This window comes from Peromyscus eremicus, chromosome 11, assembly GCF_949786415.1.
Source record: "Peromyscus eremicus chromosome 11, PerEre_H2_v1, whole genome shotgun sequence".
NCBI classification, from domain to species: domain Eukaryota; kingdom Metazoa; phylum Chordata; class Mammalia; order Rodentia; family Cricetidae; genus Peromyscus; species Peromyscus eremicus.
Genome location: NC_081427.1, coordinates 40,265,151 through 40,288,844, shown reverse-complemented (window position 1 = coordinate 40,288,844; position 23,694 = coordinate 40,265,151). Strand labels below are relative to the sequence as shown.

General features: G+C 36.2%; 1 protein-coding gene across 2 annotated transcripts in view; it reads right to left on the bottom strand.

The window, feature by feature from the left end:
* The window catches only part of Ddx4 (DEAD-box helicase 4), a 58,935-nt gene that overhangs the window by 19,843 nt on the left and 15,398 nt on the right, over nt 1–23,694 (bottom strand). For both annotated transcript variants that reach the window (XM_059276771.1, XM_059276772.1), the window contains exons 6-15: nt 22,779–22,829; nt 18,080–18,139; nt 9,842–9,943; nt 8,881–8,961; nt 8,334–8,375; nt 6,346–6,393; nt 6,208–6,255; nt 5,863–6,005; nt 4,908–5,060; nt 1,847–2,001 (exon numbers count right to left, since the gene is read on the bottom strand). In XM_059276771.1, coding sequence (XP_059132754.1) covers nt 1,847–2,001; nt 4,908–5,060; nt 5,863–6,005; nt 6,208–6,255; nt 6,346–6,393; nt 8,334–8,375; nt 8,881–8,961; nt 9,842–9,943; nt 18,080–18,139; nt 22,779–22,829 — 883 coding nt within the window. The remainder of the gene's footprint in view (nt 1–1,846; nt 2,002–4,907; nt 5,061–5,862; nt 6,006–6,207; nt 6,256–6,345; nt 6,394–8,333; nt 8,376–8,880; nt 8,962–9,841; nt 9,944–18,079; nt 18,140–22,778; nt 22,830–23,694) is intronic.

Here is a 23,694-nt window from a genome sequence, read left to right as displayed (position 1 = left end):
GGAGAGATGGCTCAGAGGTTAAAAGCACTGGCTGCTCTTCCAGAGGTCCTGAGTTCAATTCCAAGCAACCACATGGTGGCTCCCAACCATCTATAATGAGATCTGGTGCCCTCTTCTGGCCTGCAGGCATACATGCAGACAGAACACTGTATACATAGTAAATAAATCTTTAAAAAAATAATGTAAAAAATAAAAGAAAAAGAAAATGCCCCCATAAGACAGGGCTGTAGGAAGGCCTGTAGTTATACAGAGGAATGTAGGTATAATCTCATGTAAATTACTACACTTAAAAGTTATTCTAACAAGTCTTGGAGAGAGTAGTAATAAAATTATCATAGGAAATAGCAATAATAGCTATCACAGGTTCTTCAAGGAACATACATAGTTGGAAATCATAAAAATTCATAAAAATTATGAATTTCACTTCATAAAAATTAAAAACCATAAAAAAAAACCCTCTCTCTGCACCTACCCCGTGTGTGTGTGTGCCCACCTGGTGTATGTTCAGAAGCCAGAGGTCAAAGTCAGGTGTTTTCTCAGTCAGAGACTCTCCCCTACTTTTTGAGACAGGATCTCTCACTGACCCTGAAGTTCACCAGTTCAGCTAGACTAGCTGCCAACAAGCTCCTAGGACTCACAGTCTCAGCCCCACACTTTGCACTGAGATCAACAGATGCACACTGTGCACCCAGCTTTTACATGGGAACTACGAATGTGAACGCAGATCCTCATGTTCACAAACAAGCACTTTCACCAACTAAGTCATCTTTGTCCAGGCCCCATACAATCTTCACACAAGACATTCATTGTGCTTTTACTACAATAGTCCAAAGAAATCAAATTCCTTAAGATAAAATGCATTTATACACAAACAAACCTGACGTCATTAAAATCAAATCTGATTATACAAAAATAGTCTTCCACACTGTGAAGTCAAAACGTAGGTAATTACCAGAGACATTCAAAGTTCATTTTGTAAACTTTTTAGAGTTTTTAAAAAGTACCCATTTTTATACATGTGTATTTTCTTGAGTTATATATGTAGACTACATGTGTGCAGTGCCAGTGGAGGTCAGAAGAAAGATCCCCTAGAACTGGAATCACAGGTAGTTGTGAGCCACCACATGGGGGCTGAGAACCAAAGGTCTTCTGCAAGAACAATAAGTGATCTTAACCTCTGAGTCATCTCTCCAGCCCCAGGCAAATTTACTTTAAACATGCACTACAAACTACCAGAAGGCCAGTGAGGTGGCTCAGCACGAATAGGCACTTGCCCACAAGTCTGATGATCTGAATTTGATCCCTGGAATACACATGGTGAAAATGAGAGAACAGACACTTCTAAGTTGTCCTCTGATCTCCACAGTACACAGGTACAAGAAATATTTGTAAATAAATTCAGAAATAACATAGTAAAATATTTTAACTACTAAAAATCCAGGTGTGGTGACAGATACCTATAATCTGGCTACTTGGGAAACTGAGGTAGAATTTCAATTTGAGACTAAGCTTAGTAACTTAGTAAGATCCCATCTCAAAATTAAAAAAGGTATGTAGCTTAGTACTTGCCTAGCATGTGCAAGGTGCTTTATTCAATCCTTAGTATCAGAAAAGACAAGCTACCGAGTATCAATATTTGTAATATTTTCTTATTTTTACATGTTATCTAATTTTATTTCTTCTAAAAATAAAAAGGGTTCTATAAACAAGTTTATAAGAAAATATACTTCACTTAATTACACTAAAAATTACAGGAGTATATAATATATAAATATTACTGAGTTCTCAAATAACTGAAAAAACTCTGTAAGAACTATTTTAAGAGTAACATTCCAGATGTACTTACCCAAAAGAAAACTTTCTCGCTTCCAAATAGATTTGGTTAATCAATTCTCGAGTTGGTGCTACAATAATACACTCTGGTTCCTGCAGCTCTTTAAAGCGACTGGCAGTTATTCCATCCCGCATCATATGAGCCAAAATAGGCAAGAGAAAAGCTGCCTAGAGGTTAAATTGATTAATTTACAATATATCATTTTTGTCCTTGCCAAAATCTAGTCCTATTTTATAGCCCTTAAGAGTCCCTCCCATCTTACTGGTAGAGTGATGACAGCTTAGCATAACTTTTATTTCAAGGAGTTAACTAGGCCTTCATAGTCATGTTATACAACATAACATGTTTGATAGAATTAATCTAGCTCAACAAAATATCAGTCTTTTAAGAAAATACACGTATCTTACATATCTAAACAAAGTGACATTAGTTATACAGAGGAATGTAGGTATAATCTCATGTAAATTACTACACTCAAAAGTTATTCTACACAAGTCTTTGAGAGAGTAGTAATAAAATTATCATAGGAAATAGTAATATCTATCACAGGTTCGTCAAGGAGCATACAAATTTGAAAATCATAATTTGGATTATATATCCATTTTCCTGAGATGCATACAAACAAATTCTTTTTTTTTTTTTTGAAGATTTATTTATTATGTATACAATGTTCTGTCTGCATGTATGTCCTGCAGGCCAGAAGAGGGCACCAGATCTCCTTACAGATGGTTGTGAGCCACCATATGGTTGCTGGGAATTGAACTCAGGATCTTTGGAAGAACAGCCAGTGCTCTTAACCTCTGAGCCATCTCTCCAGCCCCCACAAACAAATTCTTATTTGTTTTCAACTCTAGTTCAAGAATACCTTAAGAGGACACACCATGACCAAGTTCATTTTACCACAAGGATACAATGTTGGTTCAACATAGAAAATTCATAAATGTCTTAAGAGCTCTACAATGAAAGGTTTAATATACTGAAGACTGTCAGAGACTGGTGGGACATTTACAAAATAGCTGAATTAACTAAAGTATCTACAGAGGAAACACAATGCTCATCAAAATTTCAATGGCATTCTTCATAGAACTAGAAAAATAATTTTCTAAAATTTATATTGAAGTAAAGCGATATTAAACAGAAAGAACAATGCTTGTGGTAACATAATACCTCTTCTCAAACACAGAGCCATTGTAACAAAATCCATAAAGTACTAATACAAAAACAGACAAGTAGTCATAGTAACAAAATCCATATAGTACTGACACAGAAGCAGACATGTAAACCAATGTAACAGAACAGAAAACACAGAAATAAGTCCACACAGCTATAGCTACCTAAGTTTCTACAAAGGTGTCAAAACATACATTAGAAGACAGGCTATTTGAACAAGTGATGTTGGAAAAACTAGATATCCACATACAGAATAATGAAATTAGATTCATTTATCTCATCCTGCACAAAAATGAATTAGAAAAGGATCAAAGTCCCTAATGTAAAACCTGAAACTTTGAAACTGTTTTAAGATTCTGGTAATACAGAAAACCACCCCAAGAATTTACAACTACATGAAATTACATGGCTTCTGAACAACCTACAGAATAAAGGGAAAAAATTGTCTGCCAGCTATACACCAAATGAGGGAGCATTATCTAGAAGATAAAAACTTCAAATTTTGAGTAACCCCTAAAAGCAATTAATAAATTGGTAATGAACTGAATACATCATCCCCAAAATAACAAAAAGTCTAATAAACTTAAAAAGTGTTCAATATCCTTTAGCCATCAGAGAAATGCAAATTAAAATTACTTTCAAATTTCATCTCATCCCAGTGGGAATGGCTATCAAGAGAACAAACGACCCTTATATATTAACTGGTGATAATGTGAGCTGGTGGCACCACTATGGAAATCAGTATAGATATTTCTCAAAAAGAAGAAGAAAAGAAGAAGAAGAAAGAAAGAGGAGGAGGAGGAGGAGGAGGAGGAGGAGGAGGAGGAGGAGGAGGAGGAGGAAGAAGAAGAAGAAGAAGAAGAAGAAGAAGAAGAAGAAGAAGAAGAAGAAGAAGAAGAAGAAGAAACAAACAAAAAAAATACTACTGGATATACATCCTAAGGATTCTAACAAAAACACTCAAAACATCTATGTTTACTGCTATGCTATTCACAATAGCTAAGAAACAGGACTAGCCTAGATATCCATCAATAGATAAATGGTTAAAGAAAATGTGTTAATATAAGAAATGGGATTTCATTCAACCATAAATAAAACTAAATCAAAACACTTGCAGGAAGATGGATTCAATTAGATATAATTATGTTAAGTGAAATACTCCAGAGTCAGAAAGGCAAATACTACACTTTATCTCAAAGTTTAATACAGATTTTGTTTGTGAGTAGGACATGGAAATAGAGAGAGACCATAACCATGAGGGAAGGATGAGGTCTCAATGGGAACAAGCAGGAGGTTAGGAAAGGGTAAATGAACATATGACATGAAGGCAAAAGAGAGAACTGTTTGGAGGGAGGAAGGGGATCAGCAAGAGGGGAAGAGGGACGTATGGGAGGGCAATCCACGAAAGGGACAATGGCAGAGTATGACACATATGTATATATACATGCTATAATAAAACCTATTACTTGCATGCTAACTTCAATTTTAAAAATAGCTTCTTCAAGGTAGCTATAACCACAAATCTCTGTTCAAGTGATAGTGGCCCTTATGGTCTCATGGCCCAATGGTCTTGCCTTTTTGCTTAGACAAGAAGACTTCTGCCACTCTGGCTTGCTATGAAGCCTAATGTAAGCATGTGTGACTGTAACTGAAACATGTAGAACTAGATGCTCCTCAACGAGTTATATAGACCCAAGAGCATGATAAAAATGAACCTACATAGGCATATACAGCATTCAAGCCTAAAAACAAAAGGAAGCAAGAAAATAGAAGCACATAAACACTAAGAAAACCCCAAATCAGAAGACCACTAATAATCTTCTAACCAACAGAAGAGATTCAAGCTGCTTAGGAAGAAAAAAAGTTTGATAGAGGGCTGGCTGTATTTGGAAAGATGACTTACAGTCTTCCCAGAACCTGTTTGAGCACAAGCCATCAGATCTCGTCCCGCTAACACAATGGGGATGCTGTATTTCTGCACAGGAGTAAGCTTGGTATAGCCAGCTTTAGCAATGTTGTTATTCAGGGTTTGACAGAGATTAGCTTCTTCAAAAGTCTAAAAGAAAAGAAAGCAATGATTAAATGATAAATTGTGCACATCATATGCTCACCATTTCATAAACATACTCCATTTAAGTGAGCTTTAAACGTGGATTCCATTTTACACACTAACCAATATACCCCACTATAAATACATAAGAACCTATTTTCATGACATAGTAGAAGTATATTCCATAGACTTTGCTTGGAAATATCTTTTTCTGCCCCCTTGAGCCCTGGGAGAGACAAAAAACTCTGATAAGTAACAAAGGCTCATTATGAGGATAATTATTAACAGGGAATAGAACACTTCTGCTATTCTCCATACAGAATCCACTTCCCAGGGTTGGAGAGATGGCTCAGCAGTTAAGAGCACTGACTGCTCTTCGAAAGGACATGAGTTCAATTCCCAGAACTCACATACAGGCTTACAACCTGTAAAGTTCCAGGAGCTGCATGCACTCCCTCTTCTGGCCACTGCAGCCACCAGGCATGTAATGCCCAGACATATACAGGCAAACCAGCCATACACACAGAATCCACTTCCTAAGACCTACTTTTCTCACATAATTAGTATGTGAACATTTTTCCTCTCTAAAAAAAAGTAGCCTTTTAGTAAATTGAAACAGTTTCCTAATATGGTACAAGGAGTAGATATGAATTCTAGCACTTTCTCTTTTGATAGAGCAATCCTATTCAAGACGGTAGACAATGCTTCTCAACTTTCAACAAGGATCCTAGACACTAAAAGGTAACTTATATTGAGAGCAATGTAACTATACCATATGTTTATATCAATATAAAAATAATACACTGACCAAAATTGCTGGTGGTGCATCATGTCCAGAAACTTCTACAAGTATGGTATCGTATTTGTCAAAGTTTATGCCTGTCTGATAATGTGCAAAGATGGAGTCCTCATCCTCTGGTGGAGGAGGGGGTATATATGTCACTTTTGGACCTTGGAATAGAAATGAAAAATATAATTTACATACTAGAAGTACAAACAAGAGAAAAGGACAAAAACCAAATAGAAAACACTGTAGAAATCACTACTAAAATTATCATTGCTCAAATGTTTTAAATTTAACCACACTCTTGAATACTTTCACCTTAGTGAAATGCAACATATATTCAAATAGATAATGCAAATTTCAATGTACCTTGAATATCACTGCTTTCTCCTCCTTCAGCTTCTGACTTCCATGAATCTTAAAGGGGATAAAACAAAAAAGATGTTAATCGAAGAGTAAAATGAACAGTACTACAAAGATCAAAGCCTTTTCCAAAATAGAACTTACTCTTTCCAGAGCCTGTCACTACTTCTTCATTTAACCCTTTGTAACCACCTGTTAAAGAAATTCAGAGTGATCATCAATTAAGATACAAATTGTGTGCATGTTTACTCTCACTGCATTCAAAGTGGGTAAATCTTAAAACAGCAAGCATCTTCAACGTTTCTTCTTACAAATGGTGTTTGAGACAGAGGCCACAGGCACAGCTTGGTGCTACCAGTGAACATTTAATGTGCACAAGGCCTGGGTTTGTCTTTCCCCAGCATGAAAAGAAAGGAGGGAGAGGAAAGGAGTAAGATGAAGAGGGAGGTGGCAAGCAAGAATCTTATACATTTTAAGGTTGTCTGGTATTCAACATGGTGGTTTTATGTAGATTACAGACTGCACTACTGTTTTTCCTTAAGCCATGAGATCTTTTTCCTGGTCAGCAAGGGAATAATTTTCTAAAAGAGACTAAAACTTAGACCATCCCCCAGCATGGATGGTTTGCTGGGACGACTCAGATCATAAAGTGAAATAAGGAACGTACTCAACCAAGAAAAAAGGAACGTGGGTCAAGTTTTCCAGAGTCTTCTCTCATTCATGTTAGAGTTTTGACAACACAAGTATTTACCAGAGCAGTTAAGAGACTTATATCTGGAATTTTCATTAGGGGAATGGTAACTTATGTACCTTCTGCCTAGTATATACCATAACAAAAATCCAAGAGCCTCACAGAAAAAGGCAAGTACTCAGTATAAACCACATTGTGTATATTGTACAAACAGTTCAGGCACCATGACTTGCTCTTCTCAAAGACCTCTTTCCCAATCCCAAATCCTCACAAGTTAGCTGAGCTAGGTTAGCAATCAACCTGACCAGGTTAAGGGATGCAGCGTCTGGGTTCCTTTCCTACTGATGTGACAAAAGACAACTGAAGGAAGAGAGGACTTATTTTGGCTCAGAATTGCTAGTAATCTATCATGGAAAAAAGCCAAGGCAGAGGGAGCTTGAGGAAGATGATCACCCTGCATTAGCAGTGAATAAGTGGAGAGCAAAGAACGCTGGGGATGTTTTATTGGTCTAGGATCCCATGAGTCTTGACACCTCAATTAACCCAGTCTAGAAAATCCCTCACAGACATACCAAAGATGTGGTTCCCAGGTGATTATAGATCATGTCAAGGTTAATTAATTAACATAAACTATAATAAGTTATCCCTTGTCAACTTGACATTTAAATGTATCACCTTTGAGCAACTATCTTTTATCCCTTGTCCCCACAGATTGCAAACTCATATTGCAAAATGCTTTCAGTCCCACTTCAAAAGTCCCCATGGGCTTTGACAACTCCTAAATATTCCCAATCCCTCTTTAGACAAGCTATAAACAAACATCTGTGGACAATCTTATTAAACTGGATTTTAATAAACTTTTTTCTATATTGAAGAATATAAGTCGTCAGGGGTAGATTGCTACCTTAAATGCTTTCAGACTAATAATTACCAAAAATCAAGTAAACTTTACTGATCTACTGATCTGCAAAGTATCTTAAGTTTCATACAATACTTAAAGATATTTAAAAGAAAAAACTTTTTGAGAGGAAAAAAGTCACTTTTATTGTACTACTGTTAGCATTCCTTTATTCTTAGATCATGAAAAAAAGTGTGTTTTAATAATTTATGCAAATATCTCAATATTTATTATCTGCATGATATCCCATTTTACGGTTATAGTAAATATTGATGAATTTTAGGTGGTTTTCAGGCTTTACTTGATATAAAGAAAACTTGGTATCCTTATGCAGTTGTTTATAAATACTCTTATTGTATATAAACCTTACAATGGAACTGCTAGATCAGAAATAACCTAGAAAATTAAGGAACCCCAATAGGCCATGTAAAATTCATACTTATCAAGTATATAGGAACAATGACAATTACTTTTATCCTAAAGAAATTAAACTTAGATTACAATAAATTTAAACTGCTAGAAGTCAGTCAAGGGAGAACTTGCCTCGTCCGCTTCCACTTCTGCTTTGGTAAGTGTCGCCATTACCTGGAAGACATTACATTCAACACCTTTAGAGAAAACATACCTCCCACTTCCCTACCCATCAGGCACACAAGGAACAGATAACTGTGTTCAGTATAGAGTCATAACCCAGGATTCCTAATACCTTCGATTTTTTTATTTCATAGAATTCATTTAAACCTTATTCTTTTCCAGGCAATTTTCACTCATGTGTGTGTTTTCCCATTTCACCTCAAATCATACACATCATCTTCCCCTATACTTCAGAAACTTACCTTTGAAACCAATACAAGCCTTATTTTCCTTCTTCCACTTAAAAGCATTTGCTCACATCTCATACTGTCAGTCAACAAAGAAAAGATAATTCACAGTGTGCCAGTTTTCTAAGGGAGGCGAAACTAACCATGTATTTTTGCCTACATAACTAAGATTTGGATGAAATTGTCAGCTAGCCTCAGTATACTTAAACATGCCTTCTTGCTCAAAGCATACATGAATATTAGTCCTCAGTAAAAGTTTCATTTCTCACCTGAATCGCTTGCTGCTGGTTTTCTAGAACCAAAAAGGCCACCACCACGCTGTGTCCCCTGATCTTGGTCATATTCACTATCTATTTGAAAGAAACAGAATTTGACTGTTACTTTTAATAAAGTTTTACAACCGTTTAGTAAAGAAGCCCAAGTCATGATATTATTGGCTATAAGATGTGTAAAATAGTATAATAAGAATCACAATGTATATTTTTCTAAGTGTCAGAGAAAGGATTTCTCTACAAATTATATATTTCAATTACAAATAACTCCCTCAAAAATTAGTGTTATTTTATAAATAAGTTAGGGTCAATGTTATACCCAAACAAAAGCCTCTCCACCTCCCCCCAAATAGCAATTTAATAGTGCCTAGAAACCACACTGCATCATTTCACTACTTGTTCACCAAAATACCATCCCTGTTCCCACCATTGCCAAATCTAATGTTATCAGATTTACAAACTCTTCAGAGGCCTTTACTTCTTTTTAAAAGGCAATTTATTCAATTCTGTACATTTGTTTAATGAGTATTACAGGTTTACCAATGTCACTAATCTGTCCTCTATTAAAAGACATGCCAACAGTGACTTCTGAAACAGTATTTCTAGAAAATGATGTCTGTAAGAATTTAGAGTAGACAGCCATACTGGTGAAAGAATGTATGAATGGGAGAGCCATAAGATGACCACTTATTTAAAAGATCAGCCATAGTTCCCAGACTCCAAAACATAATGCTTTATAAAGACTTGGTAACACAAACTTCTGAAATATGTGTTCCAATATAATATTTAGTTACCCATGTTCTAAAAGTAATGATCCACGATATGGGTGATTAATTTGTATCTGTCACTCTACTAAAATACTCAGATAATCCTTGTGGTCACTTTGTGCAATAGATTTTTGAAAATCATTTCCTTCTTAACAAATGAAAACATCTTATGCAATCAATCCACTACTAACTTGGTCTTCCTAGACCAAATCCTCCACGGCAACCTCGGAAACTACCTCTTCCACCTCTTCTGAATGGCCCTGAAGCTTCTGAATCATTTCCATCTTGATAGCCTATATTAAAATACACACAAGAACAGCACAAAATAACGACAAAGAAATCTTGGAGACATAGTAATTGAATTTAACCTTTGTATAATTTAAATGGATTTAGTGAACACTTAAATAACAGAAAGTTAACTTTTCAAGAGTCACAACTGACCTATAGATATTCTGCTTTACCCATATAGATATTTCTATGACAGGAAAAAAGGGCATTGTTTGAAGATCAAAAATGAGTAAAAGAAGCACGTTACTTGAATAGAATGTCAAGTTGCCACAACTGCGCCATTAGCTGGATTTTTGCAATCTATTATAGGATTAAATAAATCAGTTTCTATTTGTCCCCTATAGAAAAATAATAAACACCTTAACAAAAGCACAGGGAATTAGGTGCATGTAAAGTCTCATTTTCTGTTACAAATTAAAAGTGAAATGTGATTCCACCTAACGCAAAAGCAGATCACTTCCAAACCAAAGGTCAACTATACAGAAAATAAACTAATGTTTAGTTTATGCATTTACAACTATTTATAACACAATGATTACTAAAATCCAATGTCCTATATATTTAATTATTGATGGTAGATTACGTATATTTTAAAATCCTGCTTAGAAAATACGAGAACTAATTCAAAGCACATTTGTGCGCTGGAAATAAGGCTCAGTGGTAGAACATTTGCCTAAGCATGCAACAGAAGTTGTGTTTTATCCTCAGCACCACCAAAAACAAAATTTTTAAAAATCAAAGAGAATTCAAATGTATGTATCTATTAGCCAACACAATCCTTAATCTGTCAATAATAGTTAATAGTTATGTCTACTTAATAATTCTAAATTATTTGTGTCTCTTTACATTTAAAAGAAAGTCTATCAACTTTCTTACCTTTCATAAAAAAAATCTTCTGGACTTCTCTTTTCTAAGCAGAAATTATTTTCATAAAGGTAATAAAGATATCAAACATATATCTAAATTTAAAACGTAATTTAAGACTATGGACCTGCCGTCCAGTTAAGACTAAGATGCTAACTGTAGCCATGAGTTTCTTGTGCCTTGTTTCTCTCCTTAAGCATTCTCTCCCTCACTGACTGAACCAACACCTTGTATTGTTTTACATTTCCCTGCGCTTATATTCTCATCTATGTACATATATTTAAGTAGCATGCTTAATTCTGTTGTGGAATCCCAGAGAAGTTGATCTACATTTATTTTATTTGGCTTTGTTCTTGTCTACCAGGAACAGCACTCTATCACACATGCTCTATTATCTTCTTTCTACTGACTTGTCTTCCTCAAGGAACTCAGTTCACTAGCTTCCCATGAAATAAACTAGCTGTATCTCACACATTATGATCTATTTTACACTGGTGTTAGATAATAAATACATTTCCACTATAGACTATTCATAAACTGAGAAATTCAGACTTCTATTGCTGACTTCTGCTTTTGGTATACTTTCAATATTTTATTTTTATTGTACTTCATTTAATAAGAGAAACAATAACAAATTCTGTAACATTTTCTGAGTTTCATCTGGTCTTACTAAATGATTAATTTGTATGTGATTTCGATATATGCTAAGAAAGCATCTAATTTATGATTTTGGAATCTATTATTCCAAATAGAAATGTTACATGAAACTTGTTAGCTGCTATTCAAATCTACATCCGTAGTGGTTTGCTCATTCCTAATTTCTGAGGGAAATGGGACTAAAACATACTATGACTTATGAATTTTCCCTTATGTTTATTCCTAATACTCTACATTGAATTATATTTTGTTTCCCATCTCTGTATCAACTAAGTTTGAATTAATACTAATTAACTTCCTCTTTTCAATTTATCAGTGAATATATTTACCAATATTATGATTACTGACACATGGATTTTTATTTCTACCATCTTATGGTTGTTTCTGGTTTTGTTATTTTTTTTGTCTTCACTGAGGTTTTTTTTCCAGTTTTGTTTTTTCAACTTTAGTGTTCTAATTAATTCATGAACAGCTAGGGAAATGCTTTTTAAAGATCAATTTTTTATTGCCAAATGCAAAAAATCCCTTCCTTGTAAAAACTGATTTCTTTGAAATCTGGAATTTCAGCTTTTTTTTTTAACTATTTGAGGAGTTTAACTTTTTTTTCATTGAATTGCATCAATTTTCACTTTCCCCCTCCTCACTCCAATCCTTCCTGGGTACACTGTCCTTGTTCTTTCTCAAAATCATGGTTTCTTTTTATTTAATTATAATATATACATGTGCCTAAATATAAAAATACAACCTGCATAGTCTGTTTAGTGTTACTTATATGTATATGAAATCAGGGCTGATCAATTAGTATTGGATTACCAATTGGAGGGTCATCCTTAGAGAAAACTATTTCTCCCTCTGTATTAATTCAGAAAATATTTAAATTATTTTCAACATAGCCTTGTTCCTACTGAGTTCCGCCCTCCTACTGGATTTCCTCTATTAGTAAAGCATATGCTTTATTTTGTCCTTTCTCTGATTATCCTTCAATTTTAGTCAAAAGCAACTTTTAGTTTCCTTTCAAGCTGGCAATGAACTTAAATCTTTCATTTGATAGTATTTTAGTTCTTTAGTGTTTATAACACCCCTAAGCCATTACTGCTAGTCTATACAGTATTTACTTAAGTTCACCAATATATTTACCAGTTTCATACATTTTTGCCTTATCACTGTTTTATTACACTTTATTGCAGTGGGCTGCAAGAATATATTATAGAGATTCAGCTGTATATTAAAGCTATACCTAGAAAAGTCAAGGCATTTTTCTAGAGGAAGCCCTTTATCAAGGAATATTTGGTGTTATTCAGTTTTCAATATATCAGCTGTCTTCTATGAAATTCTTGTGTGCCCATATACTACTAGGCTATATGACAAACAGTTTAGCTTCTCAGACGTACTGCTGATCCACTAGGTAACATCCATGCAGGGTCTAGGAGACAGGCTGGTTGTAGATGAACAGTTTTGTTTCTTGTGCAAATGAAGCTCAGACCTCCCTTCTCCCGACAGGGAAAATGACATTCCAGAGCAATTAACTCAGAACAAAGGAGGCTTTTGCATATCCAGGTGGAGTGAAGGATGGGGCAGGATTTCTGGCCAGAGCAGAGTCGCATGGCCCTGAGACAAAGGCGGCGGCAATTTCTGTAGATAGTAGACAGAACCATGTGGCCAGAGAGAAGAGAAGAAGGCAGAGTAAAGGGGTAAAGGGCAAGGACGGAAAGGTGGAGGACAAAGGAAGAGAAAACAAAGATAAGGTCGAAAGCATAGGAGTTTAGTAGACGAAGATGAGGTCGAAAGCATAGGAGCTTAGTTAGGTCTATGACAGGGCAGTAGGTACACAGAGGAGCTGTATATGAGGATGGAACTGGCTGGAGAGATGGCTCAGAGGTTAAGAGCACTGACTGCTCTTCCAGAAGTCCTGAGTTCAATTCCCAGCAACCACATGGTGGCTCACAACCATCTGTAATGAGATCTGGTGCCCTCTTCTGGCCTGCAGTCAAAACATGCTGTATATACATAATGAGGATGGAATTGAAGCTGTATAGACAGAATTTTGTCTTAGAGAAATAAAGTAAATGGACAAAGAAATAAAGAGCGTGGTGTACCTGGATTATTTTCCCTCAGCTTACCCCACGCTGGACATAGCGTCTCCCCCAGGACCTTGGCAGGAATCTTCTCAGGGGAGGCCTCTGGGAAAATTCTACTACTTTAGTTTGTGTGTATGTGTGTATGGGGGTGCTGCATGCATGTCACAGCACTCGCACAGGTCTGAGAACAACTTCTCAGTTGATTCTATCCTTCTACCATGGTGGGTCCCAGGAATTAACTCAGGCCATCAGCCTTGGCAGCCATGTGCCTTTACATATGCAGTCATCTCATTAGCACTCCTCACTGATGCTTCTCTCCTCCTCCATGCTTCTTGTTGCCTTCTTCTGTCTCTGATTTCAGTTATTTTTGTAGTATTATCTATAATATCTTGAAAGTGTTAAATACTGTTTTTACTTGAATAGCATAATTTCTCACTGGCACCTAAATGTCTGAATACAGCAATCTGGATTCAAAGCTATTCCTCAACATTCTGAATATAGTATTCTATATTGAACCTACTTACTAGTATGTATCCCCTGCCCTTTCCAGTGATTTCAACCTTTGAAACACTTTAATTTCAATATATGCATGAGATTAGGAATTTGTTTTTATTTAATTTGCTCAGAACTCTTGTGACTAACTAGAAGTCTTATCTATTCCCTTTGAATAGTTGTCTTTCCTGTTTGCCTTTTCCTTGTTTTCTCTTAGAAGATATTTAGGTATATGGTGGGCAAGCAGACATTCTACTCTGTTTCCAATCAGTTAACTACATTTTGTTTTCCATTTCCACTATAGTTTCTCAGATCTACTTTTGATTCATTTTTGTTTAACTTATGTGCTATGCTTTAAAATTTCAGTCACACTATTCTTTTCTAAGTACAAGCTAGGTCGCCAATCTATCCCCTCTGTGCTCTGGCACCTTTAGCATCTTTACACAGAATAGAAGCAAGCATTTAAAGAAGCACGCCCTGCTCCTCCAGAGTTGATGCCAGTTCCAAGTTATATTAGAATATTAACCAGAGATGGAAGGAACATGGGTGTTATGCCTTCCCTCAAGATAGGCAATACTACCTTAAGGAAGGGGCACAAACTCTTTGGTCCCATAATCTTAACAATTACCTTGTTAAAATAAATGGGTTGATGGAAGAACAGAATACAAAATTAACAATCAATCAAACAGACCGACACTTTCTTGAACATGGAAACTAAGAAAGGGTTTCCTATGTGTTCCAAACTATCCTTGAGTTTGTTTACTCTATAGCCTAGTCCAGCCTCAAATTTACAGCAATCCTCTGCCTCAGCCTCTCAAGTCCTGGGATTATAGATGTGAACCACCAAACCCAGCAGGTCCATACTTTCAATAGAAAAGAATCTTAAAATATACTGAATTAGTAGTGACAGATATATGTTAACTTTTGATCAAAATATAGACAGAATATAAACCAGTATCAGTCAGTTAAGGGGAGATAAAATATAAAGTAGACCATCTTCACCATCCCATAATTCTTAAGTTTTTCCAGGCTTTGAAAGAAATGCAAAAAAATTTTCTTGCTAAATATAGGTATCCATATATAAGTGTTCATTCATAACAGAGTATTCTTTACTTTTCTGAGTCATTAAATTGTTTTTAAATTAACTACTTTAAACGTTACTTCCTAAGTAACATTATCATTTGGAAAGAACAGTACTAGGAATCACACTCAGGGCCATATGCTTGCTCTACCACTGAGCTATGTGCTCAGTTCCAACAGTACATTCTAGAGGTAATGAGTCCTGAATTCAAAGGTAAAAAGAGATATGGCCTATATTTCATTAGCAGCAGTTTCTGATAATGTATGGTAATAATCTTCAGAAAAGAATATTTTCATTCTCTTCCAAAAGAAATCCTGCACTCATATTAACACGTTGTTCCATGTTCTAGAATTAGCCAAAGTTGTACAACAGAGTGAACATACTGAAATCAACTGGCAAATTTTATAATATATGAAGTATTAATTCAAAGAAAAGTGGTATATGCATCACAAAATACCAGTAACTCAGTTAGGAAGATGTTTAAGGACTCCATAATGAAAATCAGAAAATGTGGCTAGAAAACCTAGGAGCTTGTGCAGCACTGTTTTCCACTGAGCTACTTTGTCTGCCTCTGACTCCTACTTTATACACAAAAGTAAATGAAAACTAAAAGCATAACCAACAAAACTCAGTGAACTGTTCAGATGAAAAAGGAAAGTGCAAAGCATATAGATGTGAGGGATATCTTAGTATTATAAACTCTTAGAAATGTTTCATAATGTATTTAAAAGCTAAAACTTTCCATAGCCCATTAACCAGTAATTCTACTCCTAAATGTATACCAATGTACAAAAATACTAGAACATTCATAGCATCACTTTCATAGCAGTCCCAAACTGAAAACAACCCCAATACTTGCTATTAGTAGGGAAAAGATACTATTCAGCGATGTTAATGATCTATAAGAGTAATATCATAAATGGCTCTCCTCGAACATTAAACAGGAGCCAAAAAAACAAAACAGCACCTGCTGTTAGTCCCTTTATATCAAGTAGAAAAAGAGAGAAATTATACATTTAGAAGTCAGAATAAAATTAACCTTCAGAATGCATTGTTTCTAAGTGAAGATAAGTATAAAAAGTGGGTTTTCTGAGGTGCTAGTAATTTCTATTTCTTAACTTAGGTGTGGTGAATAAATTGAGGTGTTCAGTTTTCTTAAGTATTGAGCTACCTAGTAATATATTATGTATATCACATTACAAAATAAGCACACACACATTCACTGAGTGGCCATGTGTTAGCTTCCTAGTCTAAAATATATATGTCTCCAGGGAACAGGAATCAAGAAGACCCTAGAAAATGGCTATGTCCCAGCTAATCATCCTACACTGCTTTAAGTCAGAAACACGAACAGACTGCTCCAAATAACTTCTGGCTTCCTCATTTAAATACAAATTAATCTGACTTAAAGGTAAGACAAATGCTGTGGGATGTCTTTCTGTATGCTGTGAATATGTGTTGCTCTGACTGGATGATAAATAAAGCTACACTGGCCTATGGCAGGACAGGATAAGGTTAGGTGGGACATTCAAACTAAGGATGAGACAATGAGTCAAGGAGACACCAGCCTGCTGCTGAAGGAGCAACAAGACGCCAGCAGACCAGTAATGCCACGGCCACATGGCAACATACAGATTAATAAAAATGGGTTAAGTTATAGGAGCTCGCTAATAAGAAGCCTGACCCATAAGCCATATAATTTACAATTAATATTAAGCCTCTGAGTGATTATTTTACAAGTGGCTGTGCGACCGTGGGTCCAGACAGGACCGGAGAAACTTATGGCTATACACAAACATTCATCATTATCCAGAAAACAATCAGAATATTTAAAATATGAACAATCTTTTCCAAACAGCTGGTATCAAAAAAACTGGTTGTAAGAAACAAGGAAGGCCGGGCAGTAGTGGTGGCACCTGCCTTTAATCCCAGCACTTGGGAGGCAGACGCAGATGGATCTCTATGAGTTTGAGGCCAGCCTAGTCTACAGAGTGAGTTCCAGGACAGGCACCAAAACTACACAGAGAAACCCTGTCTCGGGGGAGGAGGGGACCCACCAAAAAAGTATTTTACAAAAAAAAGGAAAGAAAGAAATGGGGAAGAGAATCAGGGCTGGGGATGCAGCTAAGTGGTGGAGAACTTGGGAGCACAGGAGGCCCTGGGTTTGATGGCTAGCACTGTTGTTGTTGTGGTTTTTTTTTTCAATGAGAATTTTTTTTTTAATTTTGTTTTTCTCTCCACTATCACATCTTTGCAAAATTATCATAAGGCTTAATTTAGGAAACAGCCTTTCTTCAATCTGAAACTGAGTGATAGCTTCACTGGGGAGGGAGAGGAAGCATACTGTTCAGTCAGCTAATTATCTCAAAGGCAAAACAAAAGATGCTCCCAAGTCATACTGTGATGGAGTTCCAAACAAAAAAGCTTTAATTACAGATATGCATAGATGAGTACTCGAGTGAGTACTCTATCATAATTTCGCTGGCATTCTTTGAAGGTATTGCTGCTGTTGTTTTAACATGTCTCTCTATATATTAAAAAAGTATGAAATATAATTGTAATATACCATCTCACTTCAAATTCATTAGAGGTAGAATTAACAAAGAATGATGGACTATCAATGAGATCTGAACAAAAAATAATGTGCAATTTCTTGCCTCTTCCAAATTTCTAATGACCTTTTTTGGAAACAAATTCATTCTTAGTTCATCTAAATTGTGATTGATCAAGACACTAAACATCTCTCTTTTGTAAATGATGGTACATTCTTGAGATCCTAAGGAAAAAACCAAATATCTAATGACATTAGAGGTGGACCTTCAAATAGCTGCTCAAGAATTAGGAGCAGGCGGCATATACCAACATATTTTTCTTAAAGGCTTTCATTTCTTTTCTTTCAGCCTTTCTAAAGTTGGTTTTGTCAGTTCAGTTTTGTCTTTCACACAAACTTTTCAAAGCATCCTCCTTACCGCCTCTCTTGGAAAACCCTCTGCTCCGAGTTGGATTGTCTTCACAGTCATTATTAGACTCTTGAATAGAAACATAACATGTGAATAGCATCGAAGTAACTTTAATGGCATAAAAGCTAAAGAACAAAATAGAACTTAATAGGAATATTTTTCAAGCTGAAATATAAACATTGCATTTCTTAAAATAATTTTACTAGAAACATAAAAACATTGCTCAGGGTAAATTCCCTATACAGAGTGTCTATGTATGTCAATATTTAATGTTAAGTGTATGATAGAGCACCGAAAATTTGCTCACTGTTGTGCTAGACAAAAAATACAAAAAGAAAAACTTCCACAAGTAATCATATGGCTCTGAAAAGCATTCATGAGCTACTAGAGACACAAGACTGTTCTATTTGAAATGCCCTCATTTCCTTTTCTGTAATTACCATTCTTAATAACGCTAGACAGTGGTGCTTTCTTAAATCCATGCAAATTTTTCCTCATTTTTCCCTAATTAAGTCACTCAATTACCCAATGGCTTTTCTGTTTTAATGACAGTGCCAGTACACTTCCAAGACTTTCTCTAAACGGTGGTGTGAGGATCAATCACAACACTGAAAGACACTCAAGTGAACCGGGTGAAAATAAATGCTTAAGCTCTATTCTCAGAGTTTTATGTTATTAATATAACACTAAGTTCTTCAAGTTATAGTAAAGGCATATTTGGGAAATACAGAGATAGTTTCAAGGTATCTTTTACATGTCATTAAGGTCCAGTATTCAAGAACTTTAAACAAATGACAATGATGTCAAGTGACCAAATAGCTTACAGGTGATCATCTAAACTCGTGCACAAAAGTACTGCCTAGTTAATGTTTTTTTTATATATTTTTAAGATTTATTTATTTTATATATACATGAGTGCTCTATCTGCATTTACGCTACGCCTGCACACCAGAAGAGGGAATCTGATCTCACTACAGATGGTTGTGAGCCACCATGTGGTTGCCAGGAATTGAACTCAGGACCTCTGGAAGTGCAGCCAGTCCTCTTGACCTCTGAGCCATCTCTCCAGCCCCCTTGTTTTATATTTTTTAAACATGATCCTGATACCTAGCTGAAGGTCCCTCTTTGACTGTGTGTGTGTGTTTCAAGATGAAGTTTCTCTGTGCAACAGTCTTGGCTGTCCTGGAACTTGACTTTTAGACCAGGCTGGCCTCGAACTCACAGAGATCCGCCTGCCTCTGCCTCCTGAGTGCTGGGATTAAAGGCATGCGCCACCATTGTCCAGCAAGCATATATTCCTAGAATCATCTAGCACAACTTTCTCGAAAAGAAGATTTAAGAAATATATTTGGAAAAGAAAGGGCTTTTAGAAAGAAGACTGACTTTGAGATAATGAGGTGAGAGCTAACACATCTGTATTTGAAAAGTATCCTATAGGACCTGGCAAAAAGGAAGGGTCTTATATTATCTTGCATCAATTATTCCCCTAAAACAACCTGTATTTAGTTTGGTCACTTTAAGTAGTAAAATAGAATAATGGCATTAGGAGAACTTGGAGAAAAATCAATGCTATACTATTTTTCTAACTTCTTGTGAATCTAACCATTTAGAAATAAGTTTAAAATAAGAAGTGATCTTTGTGGATATAGAAGATAAAGCCAAGAATAAATGAAAAGTAAATAAAATTAAATAGTTATAACCTATTAATTGCATGATATAAAAATGATGTCATGTATAGCTTATGCACCTGGCACTGTTCTAAATAAATCATTAATACATTCCTTCCTTTCTGCTTTCCTTCCTATCTGTCGGAAATAGTCTTACTACATTTGCCAGGATGGTCTTAAACTCCTGGGCACAAGTGACAGTCCTATCTTTTTGTATTGTTTTGCTGTGTTGTGTTGTGTTTTTTAAGGCAGGGTCTCTCTTTGTAGCCCTAACTGTCCTGGAACTCTCTCTGTGGACCAGGCTGACCTTGAACCCACAGATATCCACCTGCCTCTGCCTCCTAAGTGCTGAGATTAAAGGGAGAAGACCTTGAACCCACAGATATCCACCTGCCTCTGCCTCCTAAGTGCTGAGATTAAAGGGAGAAACCACTATGCCTGGTCTCATATTCCTATCTTAGTATCCCCAGAGCTAGGTCTAGAGGTACAGGCAATCACACCCAGTTTTGCTTTGCTGAATTAACTTTAACCCTCACAAAATCTGTGTCCAATGGCTATTCTCCTCATCTTATAAACAGAGAACTTTTTTTTTTAAGTTGAATAACGTTTTTAAGACACTACAACTACCAGGATGATCTGGGTTTCAAATTTCAGGCACCCAACTCCAAAATCTCCAGTCCTTATCATTACACTATACCAAGCTGGGCAAAAAAATCACAAAACACTCCATATGTTGCAAGCAAAGGTGCTATGGTGATGTTCAACCCATTCCTAGATTTGCCTGTAACTGTGAGTCTGAAAGAATTCGATTTATATGTGTCATTTTTCGTCTTTGAGGTTAACTAACAATGAAATCAGAGATAGAAAAAAGGAAAAGCCATTTTGGAGAAAAGCTCTCTTTAGCATAATGAGAACTTGATTTATGCTCTGCTGTTATTGGACCCACAATTGCTAGAAAGGATTCAAATGGGGAAAGTGGAAAACTTGTGGTTAGATAGAAATAATCTTGATCATTATGATGGTAAAGTTTCATTGTCAGCTTGACTGGATGTGGAATCATGTAAGACCACAACTCTGGGCATGTCTGTGAGGATGTTTTCAGAGAGTTTGAAAAGATGAAGGAAGATCTTCCCTGCGTGTGGCTATCACTACCCATGTACTAGAGTCCTGAACTGAAGAAAAAGAAAGGGTGGGCTGGGCATCACCAGCCTCCTTTTCTCTGCCTCCTCACTGTGTGTACAACAGAAGCAGCCATTTTACACTCCCACTGCCATGCCTTCCCACCACCACCACGGATTACCGACTTCTTAAACAAACTCCCTTAAGTTGCTTTTGTCACAGTACTGAGAAAACAAACCTAATACATCTAGCACCTAAGTTAAAATTAGATTAAAACTAAAGTACTCAAAAGTAGAGACATTTTAAGTGATTTTTTCCCCTCATGAATACTAATTCTATGTTATATGTTTTCTTTTGAATGGGGCAGGGTTAAAAACAATGGTTACAAGAAACTGTCTTATTTCATACACTACAATCCAATCTAAACCAGGTATGGTGGCTCATATCTAAAGTTCCAGCACTGCACTCAGGAAGCTGAGCCAAGAAGACTGCCCAGCTTAAGGCCAGCCTGGGCTACAGAGTAAGTCCATGTCTCAAAAGCAACAATTACCCAATCTCAATTTTTAAAGAGTTTTAGTGATTGTGTCTAGTCTCGGTTTTGACTTTGGGAATCAAAGCATATAATAAAATAAGCTCCCCACCCATTCTCTTTGCTCCAGTCTAGGAGATGGAACCCAGGGTCTTGTGCCTATAAAACTACCACTACGCTCCATTCCAAAGTCAAACCTCAAGTATCTAATGATGAAAGAAATGACATTTATTAAATATTTATCACAAATATTAGTATTGTGCTTTCTTCTTTTACTAACAGCCTAAATAGCACACACACACACAAAAAAAAAAAAAACGGATGGCCTCCAGTCTACAGAGTAATAAATACAGGCTTAGAGTGACTAATTTGTTTTAATATTGCTCAACTAGCAGGTAACCAGGGCCAAGAAGTGGATAAGCTCTGGAACCCAATGTCATGAGGATTCTACAGGTCAGTGGTTTTCAAACAAAAGGCACATTAGAATCACCAGAGATGCTCTTTATATACAAGACCCCACACAAAACCTTGTCAATCAGACTTGAGAAAGCATTGCTGACTTTTTGATAACATTATTCTATTTTTCCAGAATATTAATACCTTAGACATGGCTTTACTTTGAACAGAGACTCACATTTTAGCCATCTTCCTCTTAGACTTCCTGGAGTTTAAACAGTTCCAGCACTTACACTGGGGTGGGGTTAAATTTACTTGTTTTTTTTTTTTTTCAAACAGGGGTCTCCCTATGAAGCACTGGCTGTCCTGGAACTCACTCTGTAGACCAGACTAGCTCGAACATACAGAGACCCACCTGCCTCTGCCTTCCAAATGCTGGGATTAAAGGTATGAGCTGCTATACGTGGCTTAAAATTTATTTTCATTCATTTTCATTATTTTCATTTCATTTCATTACATTTTACTTATTTCGTAAGTAAAAATAATTTACTTAATTATTTTATGTATGTATGAGGGGGGTCGTACATGCCATAGGCACACGTAGAGGTCAGAGAGCAAATTTCAGGAATCAGTTGTCCTCCCTCCACCATGTGTCCTGGAGATTGAACTCAGATCATCAGGCTTGGTGGCAACTACATTTTCCCTAGAGTAGACTTTCAACTCTTGACTTACCTTTTCAACTACCTGTACTGTATGTACAGATGTAACAATTTTCAATGGTTGGACTTTATTGATATAACTAAGGCAAGTGGCAAAGTACCAAATTAAAGATGCCTGACTTCTTTATCTACATCCTTGCCTAAGGTCCCTATAGCTGCTTCATGAAACTGAGCATAACATAACTTAGTGCTGGCCCTGAGTAAAATTGCCAATCTGAATCTCTCTAGCCTGTTTCTAACACTGTAGTTTTTAAAGTTGCCACAAAAACACAACTTACCTTTCCAGAAACCAGAGCTATCACCTTCTTCAAACTTGTTATTTAAAAAACCTATACAAAATACAAAAGGAAACTTCAAATTTCTGAAAGAATTTGTTTTACCTCTACAGTTTTTTTAAAAAAAGATTTATTTATTTATTATGTATATGAAAGAGGGTGCCAGATCTCATACAGATGGTTGTGAGCCACCATGTGGGTGCTGGGAATTGAACTCAGGACCTCTGGAAGAGCAGTTAGTGCTCTTAACCTCTGAGCCATCTCTCCAGCCCTACCTCTACAGTTTTTAAAAAAGTTTTTCAGAATTGGAGATGGCTCAGCAGTTAAGAGTGCTTACAGACTGGAGAGATGGCTCAGTGGTTAAGAGCACTGACTGCTCTTCCAGAGGACCCGGGTTCAATTCCCAGCACCCACATTCCCAGCACCCACATGGCAGCTCACAACTGTCTGTAACTCCAGTTCCGGGGAGACCCAACACCTTCACACAGACGTACGTGCAGACAAAACACCAATGTACATAAAATAAAAATAAATAAATCATAAAAAAGAAAAAGAAAAAAAAAAAAAAGAGTGCTTACAGTTCTATCAGAGGGCAAGGGTTCAGATGAAGCACTCAGCAGGTGGCTTACAAATGCCTGTAATTCCAGCTCCAAGAGATCGGATGCCCACTTCTAGCTTCCATGGCATGTGTACAAAAACACATAGAACATGCATATACACTAAAATCTTTTTTAAAAGTATAAAATACTTTTCAGGGACAGCTAGTTATGATGACATTCAAAATGAGATAAACTTATACAACTACATATACAGATACAGTATGAGAACCAATTCAAATTATACTCGTTTCTGCCTCATCAAGTTATTGGCTCTATTCTTTTAAGTTTAAAAGACATTTCAGTAAATTTTATATTATCTC